The sequence below is a fragment of the Pituophis catenifer genome, unplaced genomic scaffold, assembly GCF_029215685.1.
Source record: "Pituophis catenifer annectens isolate HBS135680 unplaced genomic scaffold, rPitCat1.0.hap2 SCAF_1, whole genome shotgun sequence".
NCBI classification, from domain to species: domain Eukaryota; kingdom Metazoa; phylum Chordata; class Lepidosauria; order Squamata; family Colubridae; genus Pituophis; species Pituophis catenifer.
In genome coordinates, this window is record NW_027256881.1 from 185,703,823 (window position 1) to 185,723,617 (window position 19,795).

The 19,795-nt window shown below is 36.8% G+C and overlaps 1 protein-coding gene across 1 annotated transcript in view; it reads left to right on the top strand.

Moving 5' to 3' along the window:
• TMEFF2 (transmembrane protein with EGF like and two follistatin like domains 2) overlaps nt 1-19,795 on the top strand; it is a 280,639-nt gene that overhangs the window by 208,859 nt on the left and 51,985 nt on the right. Inside the window, exons 7-8 of the mRNA XM_070956835.1 lie at nt 10,109-10,257; nt 13,891-13,950. Of these exons, the coding sequence (XP_070812936.1) occupies nt 10,109-10,257; nt 13,891-13,950 (209 nt within the window). The remainder of the gene's footprint in view (nt 1-10,108; nt 10,258-13,890; nt 13,951-19,795) is intronic.

Consider the following 19,795-nt stretch of genomic DNA (forward strand, 5'->3'; position numbering starts at 1 on the left):
TCTGTGAAAATTGCTATTCTTCAGTGCAAGACTTCGAAACTACTGCTGTTCCTAGTCTGTATGACCTCTGATAGTCATGGATGGGTCATTCTAATTCCAATCTACATCTGGCTTGTTCCACAGATGTGCACATGGATGCAAGTTGGGAGCATACATCTCCTGAAATATGACGAATTTTTTATGTGCTTCATATTTTCTAAACAAGGAGCTTTAGTGATAAATTTGGGGAAATAATCTAATGAACAGTTGACTCCACTCTTGAAACAATCTAAAAAGGATAAGCCAGATCTACCCATTTTTCAGAAGAGGTAGACGTAATTCTGCAAAATTCTATAACATTCTATTCTCAGTTTGATAACTGGTTTGAAGAAAACAACAATTAGAGAGGAACAAGCAACTATAATAAATGGAATGGAATAGAATTGAGAGGAACAAAGGAACTACTTTATATGAAGGTTCCAAAAGTTGTTTCATTCCATCTTGCCATCTGATGCCTTAAAAAGCAATGATAGACATTCTTAGTTCTTTGTATAAGCACATGCAATATATTGATAGGCACATTAACCCCAAATTAGAGGTCTGGGTATCTATATCAAAGTTCTGAATTGGATCAGGATGATGGTGCTTGACTTTCTTACTGGGACATTTTGCCCATCTATACCTCTCCTATCTTGCTCACAGAGCTATTTATTAAAGAAAGTCCTTTATTTTACCTGCTGTCCAATAAAGATTTTTTATTATACATATTTAAGATGGAATCTGGAAATTGCTGGAATTCAGTAAGAGTAGCACAATCTATCTGTTTGCATCAATCCAATTTTGCAGTAATTACTAATGCATATCTGGATTCTTCACTATTCCTTGTATTGTAGTATACTGTGGCTAAGGGAAAATATAGGATGGATGGACAAAATGGTGTCTCTTATTTATCTGGCCACTTATTCGAAGGTAAAATGATAATTACAAATAGCAAATGGCAATTTTCATGGCAAGAGAGTGGTAATACTGCATAGAAATATAGTAAATAAATACATTTTGCTCTTGGAACTGCAGATATATATTTCAAGTTTGGAGCTGGATATCTAAGAAACATAAAAATGGTTATAGTTTATTTAGAAGAAAGGCAGTTAAGTGGAGACCTGTTAACAGTGGCCCAGTTCAAGAAGCTCTTGTTCTTAATGGGCACTGCAGCATTAACTTTTTAACAAAAAAAGTAAACCCAAAACCAAAATAGGAACAAGTGTGGTCCTGACAAATGGAAATAGTTGAACTGCCTGTCATTCAGAATTAACCTCATAAAGTTCTAGAATATATATATAATTAACTTTGACAGGAAGAAGGCAATATTCATATTTAACCCTGAGGTAAATACGGGGAACTTGGTAGTAAAGCTTCTTGGATCCAAAATATTTTCCCTATGAAAATCCTCTATTCCTCAAGTCTTGTTCCTATCCTTTTCCTTTTCTTTCCTCCAATCTACAAAAAGCCAAAAGTTATCATTCTCTGTTCTTCTGAACAGAAGAAAAATGCCATCAAAGACAGCTTGAGGTCAAGCCTTTCCAGGACTACAAAATGGCAAGTCATACCTTGGCCCAGGCTCATTTACCCACCCTGGTCTCAATTAATTTGAACATGGCAGCAAAACACATTAACAGCAAACGTTCACCAGCTAACAAGAATGGTGCCTTCCATTGTGAAGCAAGATGTCCCTCTCCAAAATTCCTACTAGCTAGCCAATTAAGCCATTCTGTGGCTACTAACAGCTAGAAAGCAGTGCAGGAAATCAAACTGAGTTCCTTCTCTCTGGTTTTCTGCTTGTGTTCTCAAGACAACTTCCCTAGCCCTTTGCAATGAGAGATCATAACCAGAAGAATTTTGGAAAGCGGGAAGAGTGAGGATGCGCTTATGTGAAGTGGAGGTGGCTTACCTGGGATGGCGTGAAACTCTATGTCCACATGCAAAGAAACACAAGGTTGGGGGCAGGGGCTGCCCAGAGCACTCTTGCAGGCATGAAACTGGGACAAAGGACATTAAGTGGAAGTGACCTGCCTATAGGGCTGAATTAGATGGGTATGGTAGTTGAAACCTGGCGCTATTTGTTAAGCAGATACTCACATCTTCTTTGAATAGGTTTCCACTGATACATTATCATCAAGACATATTTACAAAAGGTATACTTGCATTGCTAGAATAGATGCAAAGAGCCAAAGCCTCTTATCACTTCTCCTGGGATGTCAAGTCCACTGAAATACTGTGCGTTCTTTACCACCAGTGTGTATTTTCACACATTGCCATTAAAAGGCTATAGCAGGGGAGCTGCACAATTAGATCCTGACCATAGGCTCATCCTCTGGTAGGGCATATTTAATATGCCAGTCAGGACAGCAGGAAATGCATTTACCTCTTTAGTGCATTTGGGCTTAACATTTGTGTCCAGTAAACAGCATTTCCTTCTATTGTGTCTTTTGAAAATCACAATGATGATTAAATATATCAACTAATTATTCAAAGTTTTATTATATTATGAGGCTTTGGAGCCTTTCAATTTCTTTTCATTATGCACTATGTAATAATAAAATGTTCTAAGCAGCACACAGCTAATTCTTTGCATGGTCTTTGTGATTTCTAATTGTTTGAATAAAAGCATGTGATTGAAATGCCACATAGATACACGGCTGCGCCCTCTGAGAATAAAGCTTTTCTCCTCTTGCTGTTAGCAAAGACAAACATTTGAATATGGGGAAGAGGTAAGACAATTCAGGGTTCCACTGCAGAAATTAGACAAACTTAGCCATTTAATATTTTTTAAAAAGCTTGAAGAGGCAGTAGGAAAAGTAAAATTTAAAAGAAACACATGACAACCTGAATAAATGTCTGAAAAACCCCTTTGAGCTTCTTGTGAGGTTTTTTTGACCATCAGGAAAGCAATGATAAGTCAAGATGGTATATGTACCTCCTCCCATTTTTCCTCACTGTCTGCAAGGTAAAAGATAAAGGAGTCCCTACGGATTTTATTCCACTAGTCGTTACTGACTATAGGGGGCAGTGATCATCTCCATTTCAAGATGTCAGTACTGTCTAAAGAGATAGTCATATGGCTAGTAGGACATCACGGAGCACTGTTACTTTCCCACTGAAATGGTACCTATTTATCTATTCACATTTGCATGCTTTCAAACTGCTAGGTTGGCAGGATGGGAGCTCACCCCATTGCATGGAACTCAGGTCTCGAACCTGGAATGCTGACTTTTCAGCTGACAAGCCTGGCATTTTAACCCTGAGCCATCGTACCGCCCTTTGCAAGGTAAACTACAAATAACTGGTCCAAGACAGACTTGAACCTGGGTTTGTCTCTTAAATTCCATTTTTTAACAATTGCATCACACTGTTATTTTCTTGCTGATTTATAGTAGTCCAGGAATAAGAACAATGCATTGATAAAACTACAGTATAAAGGTTGCCACAGGTAGAGTGATAAAGCGGTCATATGTTCCTATTAATTAAAAATTGGGACGCATTGAAGCATCCTTGGAATGAGAAAAGCCAGCTGTCACTTGCTTCTTTAAGCAACTGTAAAAAATAATTCTCCACCTTGAAGGAAACTAAATTTTCAGAGTTTGTTTATTTAGATACATTGCCATTGGAGTCAGACCAGGAAAGAAAAAACAATCTGTCATTTTTCTTTTCAAAATGCAAAGTGATCAGCTTTGCATTTTGATTCAGTTCTATTCCAAGGACTAGGATTCTGTTGAAGAATTTGGAATTTAGAACATCACCTCTCGGCTCTCAAATACCATCCAGGATAGCTGTCAGGTTACATGCAGATACTATAACTGGTCCTAGTGCATCACCAATCAATCAGAATAGAGCTGGAAGAGACCTTGGAGGTCTTCTAGTCCAACCCCCTGATCAAGCAGGACACCCTATACCATTTCAGATAGGTGACTGTCCAGTCTTTTCTTTAAAAACTCCAGTGATGAAGTACCTACAACTTCTGAAGCAAGCTGATCCATTAGTTACTTGTCCTCACTGTTGGGAAGTTTCTCCTTAATTCCAGGTTTAATTTAATTTAATTTAATTTAATTTCGAATTTATATACCGCCCTTCTCCCTGAGGACTCAGGGCGGTGTACAGCCAAGATAAAAAACATAGAATACAAATATTAAAACATTTAAAAATATATATAAAATTTGGCCCAAAAAATTAAAATCGCAGACTAATTAAAAGGATTTAAAAATTTTAAAAATTTCTTCTTAAGCCAACCCGGCTTGCTGAAAAAGATAGGTTTTCAGGGAACGACGGAAGGCATTGAGGTCCTGGATTCTTCTTATCTCCGTGGGCAACTGATTCCAGAGGGTGGGAGCCCCCACAGAGAAAGCCCTCCCCCTGGGGGCCACCAGCCTACATTGTTTGGTTGCTTCTCTTCTTGATTAGTTTCCATCCATTGTTTCTTGTCTTGCCTTCTGGTGCTTTGGAAACTAAATTGACTCCCTCTTCTTTGTGGCAGTACCTAAAATATTGGAATACTATCATGTCACCCCTAGTCCTTCTTTTCTCTAGACTGGCCATAGCCAATTCCTGAAACCATTCTTCATATGTTTTTTGTCTCCAGGCCTTTAATCATCTTAGTTGATTTCTTTGCACTTTTTCCAAAATCTCAATATCTTTTTTTGGTCAATGTGGTGACCAAAACTGGATGCAGTATTACAAGTGTGGCCTTACTAAGGCTTTATAAAATGGTACTAATACTTCACATGATTTTGATTCTGTGCCTTGGTTTATACAATACAAGGATTGTATTTGCTTTTTTGGTGGGTGCTGCACACTGCTGGCTCATGTTTAAATGATCGTTCACTAAGACTCAAAGATCCCCATCACAGTTACTGTATTTGAGCCAGGTTTTGCTTACTCTGTTCTTGTGCCTTTGGTTTTTCCTGCCTAGGTGTAAAACCTTGCTTTTGTCCACATTAAATTTCATGTTGTTGGATAGGGCCTATTGTTCAAGTCTGTCTTCTGGGGTGTTGGCTATTACTGCCACTTTAGTATCATATGCAAATTTGATAAGTTCCTCTTCTATTCCCACATCTAAGTCATTTATGAAGATATTAAAGAGTACTGGCCCTAAAATGGAACCTTGTGATACCTCACTGCTTACATTCCATGTAAACAGTATCATTAAGGATTACTTGTTGAGTATGGTTTGTCAGCCAGTTATAAATCCATCTGGTGGTGATACTATCCCACATTTTTCTAGTTTACCAAGAAGTAGATTGTGGTCTATTTGTCAAATACCTTGCTAAAGTCTAAGTATACTATGTCCACAGCATTTCGGTGGTCTACTAATTTAGTCACTTTGTCAAATAATGAAATAAGATTGGGTTGGCATGATCTGTTTTTAACAAACCTGTGCAGGCTACTACCGGTAGTTATATTTGTTTCTAGATGTTCACAGATTTGGTTTTTTGATTATTTTTTCCAGTATCTTCCCAGGTTAGGCTGGGTTGGTCTGTAGTTTCCTGGGTCTGGGGTTTTTGTTTTTTTCTTCTTCTTCCTTTTTTGAAGATGGGAATCACATCAGCTTTTTCCAATCCTCTGATAATTCCCTGGTGCTCCAGGATTTTTTAAAGATATGGTGCAATGAATCTGAGATAACATCTGCCAGCTCCTTAAGAATTTTGGGATGTAATCCATCAGGTCCTGGTGATTTATATTCATCAAGGTCAGGCAGGTGTTCTCTTACCATTGTCTTGCTTATTTTAATTTTTATTTCTAGTCTGTCTTTTAAATTATGTTTTTGGTTTAAATTATGTTTGGTACATTGGGCTATAGTTTCTTTATGTGTGAAGACTGATGCAAAGAATGAGTTAAGCAGTTCTGCTTTCTCTCTACTGCCTGTTACTTCCTGGCCTCTTTACTGGACCAACTGTTTCCTTGACTTTTTCCTTGTTATTTATATGTGAAATAATTTTTTTATTATTATCTTTGACTTTTGTTGCAAGTCTTTGTTCAACATTCTGAGCCTTTGCTTTCCTGACTTCATCTTTGCAGATTCAGGCTATCTGTTGATATTGTGCCTTAGTTATGTGTCCCTCTTTCCATTTTTTGTACTTATCCTTTTCGTCTTTCAGTTTATCAGATAATTTTTTGCGCAACCATGCTGGTTTCTTCTTGGATTTCTTGTTTTTCATTTTCAGTGGTATTGTATTTGCATTGTTGTGAAACACACTAAAGCCCATTTCGAGTAAGGTATGAGGCTTAGATTTAATTTTACGATTAATTCTCTCTGCTCATGTCTGAAGATCAGTGGGTTCATAAAAGCATCATGTAAGTCAAACACACTATCAACCATGCAGATTACATACCAAAATGTATGAGACTTATTTTGATCTGTAACTCAAACATCAATATCAATTGGAAATAAATTGAATCACATAGAGCTAATCAGGTTCTTCCATGGAAATATGAAATTCTTTGACACAGATTTTCAGTTGTCAATAGTGTGTGCTAGGCTACATTCTAAAGTACAGCAATGTATCATTAGGACTTATGCAATAATTTCTGCTATACAATATATTGAGAGGAAAGCCAGTTTGGTGTCATGGTTAAAGCATCAGGCTAGAATCTGGAGCCTGTTAGTCCTAATCCTGCCTTAGGCACCAAAGTCAGCTGGTGACTTTGAGCCACTCACTGTCTCTCAGTCCTAGGAAAGGGGCAATGGCAATGGGAACAGCAAGCCACTTCTGAAAAATACTGCCAGCAAAACATCAGGGACTTGCACAGGCAATCGCCCTAAGCCAACTTTAACTTGAAAGTGCCAAAACAAAATCATATTGAAGACCAGTCCTAATAACTCCAGGACAATACACCATTTCTATGGAAATGTTGTATACTTGTGTGACAGCAGTGTCTCAAGCACAAATATATAGCTCTAGATGACATGCCTCTAAGATCACTAGATATGGCAGCTTCCAGGATTCATAATGGATAAGAGTATATACAACAAAAGAGATGCCCTGCTGAAAATCATAAATAAGTTCTCATCAGTTTCACTAGGATCTAAATCTGTTGGCTTTAATAACCGGCCCCTTAAAATTAATTCAGCTGGGCATTTGCCAGATGCTGGGAGACTGTTTTGAAATGCTATGCATAGTAGATCCTGCCCATTTTTCTGTGGCTCTCTAGAGAACCTAAAACCCTATGGTTATCTGAATTGGAAATGGAAATGGGAACTCTGTACACAAGGGTCACTTTTCCTTCTGAAATCTCATTCTTTAGCTGCCCTTTCACAGGCCTCCATTTCGTTATTTTGCTCCTAAATGTGCAAATAGATATTATTATCCCTTCCTCTTTCTGTTCTTTAATTTGTTACTATTTACACCTGGAAATGAGTTCCATAAATTATATAGGAAATGCAATGCAGTGAAGTTAATACGGCTGCTGATTTAGCATTTCTTGCCTTTTTTAAAAATTTTGCAGCCTTGCAGAGATTTAAATAATACATATACACATATAAACACACAGAGTAATTAGTCTGAATTTTCTCAAAATATATCATAATAAAAAAAAAAATACATCATCATAATAAATAAACAGAGATGACCATTCTTTAATTTTGTTACATTTTTGCTTCTTTAAAGCAATTTTAGGTTGCAGGAGATTTTTTTTTCCTTATGGACATATTTCTTTATGCTTCTCCAAAGGAATAGTTATGGCAGAAACTTTGCTTATAAACCAGAAAACAGGAATATCATGTTGTAATTGGTGCATATTTTTGCTGAGGTTAACCATGTATAAAATTTTAGTTATAAAGGACATTCAGTAGGTGCTCTCGATTGCAACAAAAGTATAAAAATCATCTACCATTCATAAAATCTGGCATTGTGACCAAATTAAATATCTAAATAGGTCCTCTATTGTATAAATCCGCATGTACCTTATGTAATTATGCTATGTATGTACCAGCATGTAATTATGATATGTATATTAGTGTATTTTATATGTGTGTGTGTGTGTATTAGTGTGATAGATAGATAGATAGATAGATAGATAGATAGATAGATAGATAGATAGATAGATATAGATATAGATGATATAGATATGGATATGGATATAGATATAGATATAGATATAGATAAATATGTGCATAATCCAGACAATCATCAGATAACCATTCCTAAATATGTCCTGAATAAACAAGACGGTATTAAGTGTTGTGAATGTGATATAAGAAATGTGATATACGAAATCTAAACTAAGTGTGTCTTCCTGTATATTATGGTTCGTTGCACATTAGGTCAGATATTCAGACTGGGTTTGACATGCTTGTCTACCTATAAAGTCATTTCCAAGGACCTGGGATAGGAAGATGTGTTATGAAAAGTATTACCGGTATTGTTTCAAATACTTCTACCTTTCATCCAAATTTGCAGCTTTTCAAAAGGCTCTTCACAGCTTTCAAAAATCCAAACCGAAATTAATTAACAACCCCAACAGCAATTACAAATTCATTGGATTGAAGTAAAAGAAGGGAATTGAAATGGGGACCTCCAGAAGAAGGGAGATCCAGTGTCTTGGCACAGCCATGGGAATATGCCAACTAATTGTACTTTGGTCACAGAACACCAACCATCCCCAAAGATGTTGGTCAGTGTGAAAAATTCTATGAACACAATGAAAAACTAAAATGGGAAAGAAATCCATTTGAGTTCATAATTTTAATGCAAAGCTGCCTAATTTTATTCTTTCAAATCAGTACAGTTATCAGAATTTAGCTACCCTTTACAATTTGCACATTGCCAAATTTTATTATGCTGTTCTATCCCTAAAATTTAGGCTAAAATGCATATTTGGGGAAATATGAAACACTAGAATATTTTATAGGATAGACATGTGCATACAAAAAGGTAATTGAGAAATAAACACAAAGAAGTATATGAAATGTCATTCCTATGTTTATAAAATAAAATTTCAGACTAATGAGGGAAACAGAATAAGTCAACTGGAAAAATATAAATGGGAAAAAATAGAGAAACCAACATTGACAGACTCATTTTTTTAAATTTTATGTAGAGTGAGTAGAGTAGGGATAGAGAGAGGAATAGGATGAGCAGAACAGAACAGAACAGAACAGAACAGATTTAGCCGTTCTGTTTTAGCCCTGATAGTTTTGAGGTTTAAAGATAATCATGAAATTTTCCCATTGTTTCCAAACAAAGGAGGGAACCATTGCATCTGTTATTGACCCAGTATTAGTTGAATCTCAAAATAGGGAGCATACGCATTTTTCCACTGCCACAGTATTCCAAACTCTTGGTTCATATTTCTTTCAATACCTTTCAATACCTAAAGGGAGAAAAATAGCTGGAGGAATTGTGATGCAGAAAAGTAGATGGGAATTTGGAAGATCTCCTCCTTTGTACACACTTCCCTCCATCTGACTTCTATGTGAACAAGACAGGCATTATGAAACATAATTTTGGCAGGTTGGTCAAAGGATACCATCAGATTAATCCTTACAATGATATAAATCAGGCCCCAGCAGTGCTTGCAGGCTCTGAATATTTTGCTATGTCCCCTCCAACAAAACACATTGCTGAGATTATTATTTCATTATATGGCAGAGAGGTATGTAAGTAAATCTGGCTTCTCTATTGACTTTACTTGCTGGTCAGAAGATCATAAAAGATGAACAGATAACTCCAGGACACTACAACTGTCATAAATACATTGCCAGTTGTCAAATGTCCAAATTTTCATCACTTACAACGGGGATGCTGCCATGGTTGTAAGTGTGAAAAACAGTCATAGTTCACTTTTTCTAGTGCCATTGTAACTTCAAACGGTCACTAAGTGAATTGTTATAAGACAATGACTACCTATTAAAATATTTTCATTTTAGCTTTCTGTTGAATTCTTTTCTAGACACTCGTCCTCTGCCAGCCCTCTCTTTCATTTTATTCACATTATAATTGCAAAGTCCTAGCAAAATCTCGGCGCTTCTTATTAATTTATTATTGGTGTCATTTATTTTTAAGTGAAAGCACTTCCTTTTATTGTTAAAGCAATGCATTTTATTTTATTTTTTTACATGAGTTATTTTTTTTTTCAGGTGTGTGTGCAACATTGACTGTTCACAAACCAACTTCAACCCTCTCTGTGCTTCCGATGGAAGATCTTATGATAATGCATGTCAGATCAAAGAGGCATCATGTCAGAAACAGGAGAAAATTGAAGTCATGTCTTTGGGCCGATGTCAAGGTAATGCTCCTAGCAAAATTCAATTGGAAGATAGCTCTCCATTTTTACTCTGTTACGTTTAAGAGAAGGAGAACTGGGACAGAGGGAGCTGGCATGAATTCTTACGGTATTAGACATTTCTTATGTTTTCCATAGATTTTCAAGCTGTGAACAGGTGTGACCCTAATGTTCGTTTTATTATGGCTCACGGTCAAGGGTACAGTTATTCAGCATCCTTACATTCAATTGAAACAGAAGATAAACAACTGCATTGCTGCTGTGTCTTTGTACACTAACCTAGAATTTTGACAGTACTTATGATATACCTAAACAGTGTAAGAAGCAAAGGAAGAAGATGTACTAGGGTTTTAAAATTAAACTGAAATCTACATGCTGGGTCAATAGGTTCTGCATATCTTGAGCTGAGTTAAAAATATTCCATGAACAGAGAAACACACACACGTGTATTTACAAGGCTTTGCAGAAAGAAAGCTTTATTTGACAATACTGAGAGGTGATAGAGCAGCAGCCCCCCAACCTTCCTGGCAACATCGATTGGTTTCGGGGGGGAAATTATCTTCCATGGACCAGGGAGGGATGGTTTCATGCACAATCTACATCCCGTGCATGCACAGATGACGCTTCACTCACTCGCCCACCACTTTCACGGCCTGGTTCCTAACAGGCCAGGAACCAGTACTGATCCGTAGCCCAGGGGTTAGGGAAACCTGTTCTAGTGCAATTGGAAATGTACTGTATTAGTGGTTGTGGTGATTGCAGTTCTCTTCCCATTCCCACTGCCTCCATTGAAAGTGCCTTGTATCACCTTGAGGTTTCAGTCTGCCTTCCAGTTTTGTGCTATAATCTCTTATCATTGGCCTTGGTGGCTGGAGAGAATAAGAATCTGGAGAGCATCAAATTATGGAAGATGGTTATAAATTGTGGGAGATGGAATACTTTGATTCCAAGAATGTAGGGTACCCAACTTTATTTCTGTAAGATTCTAAAACTCTTCAATTTTTCTGACAAATTTGTACCTCTGAAAATATCTATATAGCTACGCTTTTCCTCATTCCCCTTTCTGTTGTCACAGAATAACTCCCATTTAGGTTGTTTGTCATTGTTAAAGAAAAATCTGAAAGGAACATCTGGATCAAGGCCCTAATCCAAGGTTCTGTCAGGTAATATCTGTACGTAAACAAAGCTTCCATTAACAGTTGGCAGCAGTTGATCGTAACAGAGCCCAGTTCCAAGCAGAGTATGGAGAGACCAGGATTCGGGTTTTCTGCCTTAATTTGGAATTGTACTATTAACATATGGAGAACATAAAGTTGTGCATTCTTGCATATCTCTATATAAAATGTGTTCAAGTCCAAAGTGGATTCTGGCAACCAGACATTAGCTGCACATATGTTCTGGGTACAGCTGTGATCCAGCCATAGATCTAGGAATAGTGTGTTTATTTTGCAAGGAAACATTCAACTGGCCCCAAAAAATACCTTCAAAGACACACAGCTTGCCTTTGTTATCACAGCTCTGTTCAGGCACAATAGCCACCCAAGAAAATTTAAAACAGGGGTCTCCAACCTTGACAACTTTAAGATTTGTGGACTTCAACTCCCAGAATCCCTCAGCCAGCAAAACTGGCTGAGGAATTCTGGGAGTTGAAGTCCACAAGTCTTAAAGTCGCCAAGGTTGAAGACTCTGTTTTAAAATATGTAAAGGACATTGGACTAGGAGCAATATTTCTTATGTAGAAATTCCTGACCTCTCCAGAATGAACTGAGAGATCTGAAAGGGCTTTTGATATGTCTTCACTCCAGTGTGAATATAATCATCACCGACAAACTCCACTGTTTTACCTACCAAAACCAGAAGCTGGAAGGTTTAGGTTTTTTTTTTCATTGCAGTATGTAGAGTTATATAACTTTGGAATCCAGCTGGATTCTTTGTGACTTCCTGAACACAATGCTGTAGTTTTCCTATTAACAGAATGAATTTGTTTGCCATTGCTGCCTTCAGAGAAGTGTTTTTGATAACCTACAGACTTAAGATCTTCTTTCTAAATACTGACTATTCAACTGTGCTGGGCTTCAGAGATCAGGCAAAGCCAGGCATTTCTATGTCTTGGTCAGGCACAGATGGTTCATCAACTTGATTTCCTGCTCTCCAACAGAACAGAGACCCTATAAGAAAATAATTTGTTCTGACTATTGACTTCATTTTTTTCCCAGTATGCAATAGAATGATATGTGCAGTAAAACTCCAACAGCAAAAAGATTTACTTTCCAGGATTTCAATATAGCCCATGCATGTCTGTTCAGAAATAAGGCTGACAGTACAGACTAGCGAATATAGTTTTAATCATTTCATACGTGACTACTGTTTCCCATTTTACCTCCCTGGATAATCTACTTTGGATTTTTTTAATTCTAGAGGGAAAAACTGACTATCTCAAAAATAACAAGTTCTCAAAAGCTCCCTTAATTAAATAAATTAATTAATTTGGGACTTCTATGAGATTTTGTTTAGTTGGAAAGTTCATATATTCCCAAGAACTTCTGATTTGTTTAACTATAGTTTAAAAAAAGGAAATGTGTTCATAATTTACAAATTGTTTATTCATTTATTTATACTTTTAAATATTCTCTGAATGACTGGGGGAAATCCACAGATATAGCCTGACTGTATAAATGGTACATAATAATACTTTACTTTCACAGTTTTTGATAGAAGTGTGTGTATTATTAAACATTTTATATAATTCTTTTGAGCTATTCTTATGTAGCCATTATGATTTACAAAATGCAAATAATTAAAAAAAAACCCAGCAATATAACATACATACAATGCAAATTGTCATTATTAAACCTATTATCTTAACCATTGATTTTTTTTCTATAAACATTCAGTCAGTTATGTCTATCAAGACTTCCATTCAAATGCAAGTAAAAGCCACATTCCTCACTGCAATTGGGAAACTATCCAATTGGGAAACTATCTGTAGTCATTCCGTTGAACTCCCTCAGATATTCAGTACATCCACACAGCTTTCACAAAGCTGTTCAGATATGTAGATTGAGAATGAAATAAGTCATAAAGTTAAAATGTTCCTGTTCCAACCAAGAGAAATCTAACCCTGACGCACTTCAAATTTAAATCCTCTACAGTTTATCTGAGGTGGTGCAAGATGTGACAATGGCCACTAAGTTGATGACTTTGAAAAGGATTAATGAAAAATTAATGAAGGAGTCATCTAGCAAAGATTATTGGTCTTGAAAGCTCAATATGACTTTTGACTTATATTATTTCCTGGTGCAAGAAAGTTCTACCTCCTTCTCTTGTATGTGAGCACTTTACTGGGTGGCTATCATGAGAAACAGAAGGATGAACTAGGAAGAATCTCATCCTAATCCAGAAAGGAATTTTTTAATGATTTTATGTACAGTCCTGTAAATTCTTGTGTACTTTTCTACAAGCTTTGCTCAAATGATTGCATTGGCTTTAGAAGCAAAGCAACCAAAGCGTTCTTACATTTCATCACTGGTATAAAACTAAACTGTGAATCACAGCTGCGATTTTAAAATGCAAGAGAACCATATAGGGATTTGATTTCAGTTTGCAACCAAAGTAAACAAATGCAATGTCTTTCAGATAACACAACTGCCACTACAAAATCAGAAGATGGACATTACGCAAGAACAGATTATGCAGGTAAGTAGTCCCACCAAAGGTAGACATGGTTTTTGAAAAGCAGGGGGAAAGTGTGTTTGAAAAAAATGACGTCATAAATGAAGTCTTCTTTCATTTCCCACGAGGGAAAAATAGGATTATCCTCAATATTCAAGCTTAAATCAATGAATTGGAGTCATTACTATAACTACAGAAAAAAAAATCCTTATCCTCATTTTTCCATTCCCTCCCTGTAAAATTAATAGGTGAGATTGAGAAAGCAGATACTCCTCAGAAAGCCCAAGACTTTACTTAGGTGCATAATACATAGATTTCCAAATTTCACCTACTTGGCACCAAATGTTATTAAAATGAATGGGTAAAATGGATTGAGAAGAAATGTAAAACAGGATTTTTGTTCAATCTGTATTCAAATCTTACAAATCAATCTGGGAGTTCATATTCTACCCAGCACCAGATGTATTATACTTTTGCTCTTTGCTCCAAGAATGACTGAGAATTCCATTTAGAAGATGGAATTCATTAGCTTTGAATTGACATGTATTTTATTTATTTTGCTTTCCTATACAGAATACCTAGTTCTCATTATAGTCTTCTTCTAACGTTAAATCTGTAGAGGTCTGATGATGAGAGAGCTTGGTTAAAAGAGACTCACTTGCTTTTAAATCTAGATCTTTCATGGGCTTTGATTTTTATGAACCATTATGGTTGTTGTATGTTATCAATGGACTACCTTCCCTTTTAGATGAAAGAGAATGTAATGAAAGTACATGCGATATGTTTCTTGGGCTAAAATATGTTAGCCTTCAGGATAATTGTACACTTCCTTCAGAATTCCTCCAGATATGTTTTTCTTAAGCTAATGATATTGAAATCAATATAATGCCGTTCAAATACTTCACGATCAAGGTAGCTCCCCTGCCAGATAAATATAGCATTTTAACAAAAGGTTGAAATAAATGAATCAGTTGATGTTACTGCTTTTAACGTTGACACTTCTTTTCATCTAAATGGGTGAAATCTCCCCCACATCCCATTTTTATTACTGCCAGCCTTCACGTTAATCATGGTGGCATCCACTGTGTTTAAATTTCAATTAAAAAAAAATTCAACATGTCACAAAGCTGGAACCAATAATTTTGTACAGCTCATTTCTACCTATTCTCTGGTTCTAACTGGGATAAACATTGCACCATACTTACACTTGAATGCAAAGTTAATTAGGTATTTTAGAACAGGTGTTTTTTTTAAAAAAAAAGATGATAAATGGCTTTAATTTATTTGAAAACACCAAACAAAATATAACCTCACTTCTTGCTCAATATAGCAGTTTGAAATATAATATATATGTAAATGTTATTTAAGGTTTTATCAAACATTGTTTGGTGAGGTGGTACCTTCAGTTTATTTTTATTTTTCAAATCTGCTTTACTAGGAAGATTAAGTTTTAAGGAGTCTTTAAATGTTTTGTGTAAATTTTAACAGCTTGATTTAAGGATTGAGAATAGGAGTGCCAGGAATGTAATCATTTTAAAAATAAGTCAAGAAAGGTATTTTTCTTTCCACTTGCAATTTTCTTTGAGATGAGTAAAAAAAAGAACTTAATGAAGGAACAGTCATTTGAGTGCTTGGCTTATGGCCTTGTTACACTAAATAAGAAATGGTGAAGCATCTTTTATTTATTAAGATTTTACTATCCTTACTTGACAGCAAAATGTTCCTTGCTTCCCTGCAATGCATAATGTGAATTGAGAATAAGACACACCGGTGCACGCATAGTGGAACTTTTTAAAAACTGTTTTCTCATTTTGAAACATCTTTGCCTTATGACCACCTGATGCTCTATATGATACGGAACCAAGTTGACGGAGAGCAATTATTGTAGCCTTCCTCTAATCTGTTGGTTTCCAAATACGTTAGGACTAAAGGGGCTATCTGAGAATTCTGGGATTTATAGTCCAAAGATATTTTGGACCATAGGTTAGGAAGACTGCATTATAATATCAATAGGCTTCATTCCTTGAAAGAAAAATTCTATGGCTTTTATAGGGGCATTGCCAAAGTGAAACTCTAAAAAATGGTATATATGCTTAGCAGTGAGTTACTTTCTTTGACACCACACAGCAAATGTAATCCTGTTAAAACTCATGCATGGCTTTGGGGTATTCAAAAGAGATCCTAGTTTGGTTTTGCAAAATACAGGTATTCCTCAATTTATGACCACAAGTGAGCCCCAAATTTCTGTTGCTAAGCAAGACAGTTAAGTGATTTTTGCTCTATTTTACTACCTTACTTGAACAATTGTTAAGCGAGTCACCATAGTTGTTAAATTAGTAACTAACACAATTGTTAAGTGACTCTGACTTTGCTTGTCAGAAGATCACAAAAAGTGTTCATATGACACTCCAACTGTCATAAATAAGACTCAGTTGCCAAACATCTGAATTTTGATCAATGACCATGGGCATGCTGAATGGTCATAAGTGTGAGAAACAGTCATAAGTCAGTTTTTTCAGTGCCATTGTAACTTTAAACGGTCGCTAAATGAACTGTTGTAAGTCGAGGACTACCTGTAATAAGATTTTTGACATGGATGTGCCATAATTGTTTTGCAGAGATGTGCGAAACATTTTCATGTCACTCTACATTACAATGCTCAAACATTCCATTCCAACTTTAAGCATCCCAATGTTGAAATGGGTGCTTTTGATTTTATTAGACTTTCTGAAGTCAGAACATCCCATTTCAGACACAAAGGTTTTGTGATGAGAAGCATGGGGGCGCAGTGGTTAGAATGCAGTACTTCAGGCTACTTCTGCTGATTGCCCGCTGCCAGAAGTTTGGCAGTTCGAATCTCAGTTTGGCTCAGCCTTCCAAGGTCGGTAAAATGAGGACCCAGATTGTTGGGGGCAATATGCTAACACTGTAAACCACTTAGAGAGGGCTGTAAAGTACTGAGAAGCGGTATATAAGTACTCTTGCTATTTTTCTTCAAGATCCAGGATTTCTGAAATGGTTAGGCCTTTGCAGACTTCTGGTATTTTGCTCATTCGTTTGGAACTGAGTGATGGATGGGGCGGGCGAGAATGGCTTTTCATCTTTATATAGCTTCAGCTGCATCAGCTTCTCTAGGTGAAGGAGAAACGTGTTATGGCTTCAACCCAAGCACATTTTCACCACCTCTCTTCCACTTCACCGCCTGCTCTTTGTTTATAGCCAAGGGGAAAAAAAGAAAAAAGATCCAGATCAAGCTCACATCTGGAAAAGGAACCAATGTGACTATGAAGTGAACTTCACCCTCTGAGAACAAGCAGCCCTAAAATGACGGGTTGGCAGGTGGAGAGAGGTTGGGAAAGAAAAGCCAAAGTTTTAAAGCAGCCTAGTTTTTTCAAAGGGAAGAGAGAATGAATTACCGTCCTGGTAGACTTGAAATAGCAAGGGGAAATATAAGTCAAGGGGATAACCTGTCAGCAGATCCCTTCACTGTGCTTTTGCTGGCATCAGCAGAAGACTCTTCCACCAGCAGTGCCCTATATAAAGCTGGGTAAGGCAGAACTGAAAGTGCTCCTACAAGAACTTATTTTGCTCAACAATTCCGAAAGAGAACTATACATATGTAGACACACACAAATACTGTCACGCTGTAGTTAGAAAATTAAATTTCCCAAGTTTTAGCAATAGGGAAGTTGGTCAGATAAGCTGGCCAAGTTTTAGAAATATAGCTATCATTGAATTTGTAAAAACTTTCAGAATTAATGTGTGATGACTGAGTGGGAATGGTTTTGTTTTGTTTTTTAACTTGTTATTGTTGAATTGTCAAACATGTTAGGTTCAGGCCTAGAAGATCAGCTATTTTATGTATTTTTATGCATTCTTTTGTCAAGACTTAATAAAGGTTTGAAATACCCAAATAAGTAGTGGATATACAAGTCTGGTATAAATATTGAGTATTCCTTCTTTGTTTATTTTTCCGTATTCTAAGATTATTATGAAGAAATAGCAATCATGACATCCTAGAGAAATCTGGCTGCAGCTTCATTGATCGCTAGGGAGAAGGAATAATCTTCCTTAAATTGAAGTTTGGGTAGATGTTTGGGAAGAGCCAAAATCAGTTGGAAAGCAATAAGATTTCAATTGTATTATTATGTAATACAAGGTCTTCCTTGTTCCCCACGCCTAAGCTTTTACCTTCAAAGTACAGCAATGATTCAATAAAATAGCCAACTACCCAACAGCTGCCACCTGGTTCTAATCCAGAAATCTTTAAGCATTAAAGCATTAATATATTTGAGATGTTCTGTCATTGCATAACACTTTCCAAAAAGTATTAACATCTCCAGCCTTTTCCAAAGCACCCATTAGCCATGATTCTGGCAAACAATTAAAAGAAAAATAGGGAAAAGAAGTCCTTGAAGCACATTAGTACAATTGCATACACAACTCACCAATAAATCTGAAATATCGCCCACTCAAGGACTTGCCATTATTTAGGAATTCTAATCTCCAATTCTAACCTCCGCTGTGCTTCTAATTACAAAGCTGTGGAATCTGTGACTCTGGATGATACTGACTTCAGCTCCACTGTTTCTCACAATTAGTTCTGTTGGCTGGAGCTCCTAGAAGCTGTAGATAAGCAACATCTGGAGGGTCAGTTGTTGTTTTATTTTTTTCCTCAGCTCTCCTTTACCGAGCGGTCTCCTGAAAGTTGGAGGCATTTATTTTGAAAGCATCTAGAACACTTTTTCCAAACTATCAGTCAGGTAGCAATAAAATTCAAGTTCATTATAAGTTCATCCCTGGATTTTGGAAATATATATAAAACTCTGCATGCTGTTCTGCTTACCTGAAGTGCTGTCTTGACAATATGTAGAGATTATTTTACAGTTTCTGTCTGCAGTCTTTGGCTCAGTAGGTTTTAATGGGGCCCTACTCGTGGTCATTCATGCCCTGGTCACCTGCCAGTTGGAGTATTGCAATGTGCTTTACATGGGGCTACCCCTGAAGAGTACTTGGAAATGAAGGCAAATATACATGTCCCAGGATAATGTTGCAGGATCCAATCTGGGTCAATCATTGGGACCAGAGGTTTTGTCTTCCGAGCTTTTGGACTAGTGCTGGAGCCCAAACACTGCTAGAGAGAAGTTCCCTGAGCATGTTTTTTTTTTTTTAATTTGATTTATATGCCGCCCTTCTCCGGAGACTCAGGGTGGCTTACAATGCGTTAAGCAATAGCCTTCATACTTTTGTATATTTATACAAAGTCAGTTTATTGCCCCCACAAACTGGGTCCTCATTTAACCTACCTTAGAAAGGATGGAAGGCTGAGTCAACCTTGAGCCTGGTAAGATTCGAACCTGCAGAAATTGCAGGCAGCTGTGTTAATAACAGGGTGCATTAAACCACTGTACTACCAAGGGTTCCAGCATGAGTTTGAAAATTCAGAAGACTAAACTTCTGGTTCTGATGACCAACCCAGATTAGATCCTGCAGTACCTGGAAACTTCAGCTGGTATTTCTGGTTCAGTGCACATTATACCTTTGTTATGCAAATTCCATTGGTTACCAGCTTGTTTCAGGGTTCAATTAAAGGGCTGATATTGACCTTTAGAGCCCTACATGGCATGGGACCCGATTATTTGAGAAACCTTTTTTTTAATTTCATCTGCCCATCCCACCAGATCCAACAAAATGGGTATATTATGGGTTTCTTTGTCTAGGAACTATATTTGGCAGGCTCTAAGTGGCAGCCTGGCGGGCCTTATCTACTGTGGCTCCTGCATTATGGAATCTTCTCCACCCCCACCCCACGCCCCTCCAGAGATGAAATCAGCCTCATCATTCCTAAACTTTCTAAGTTGCCTCAAGA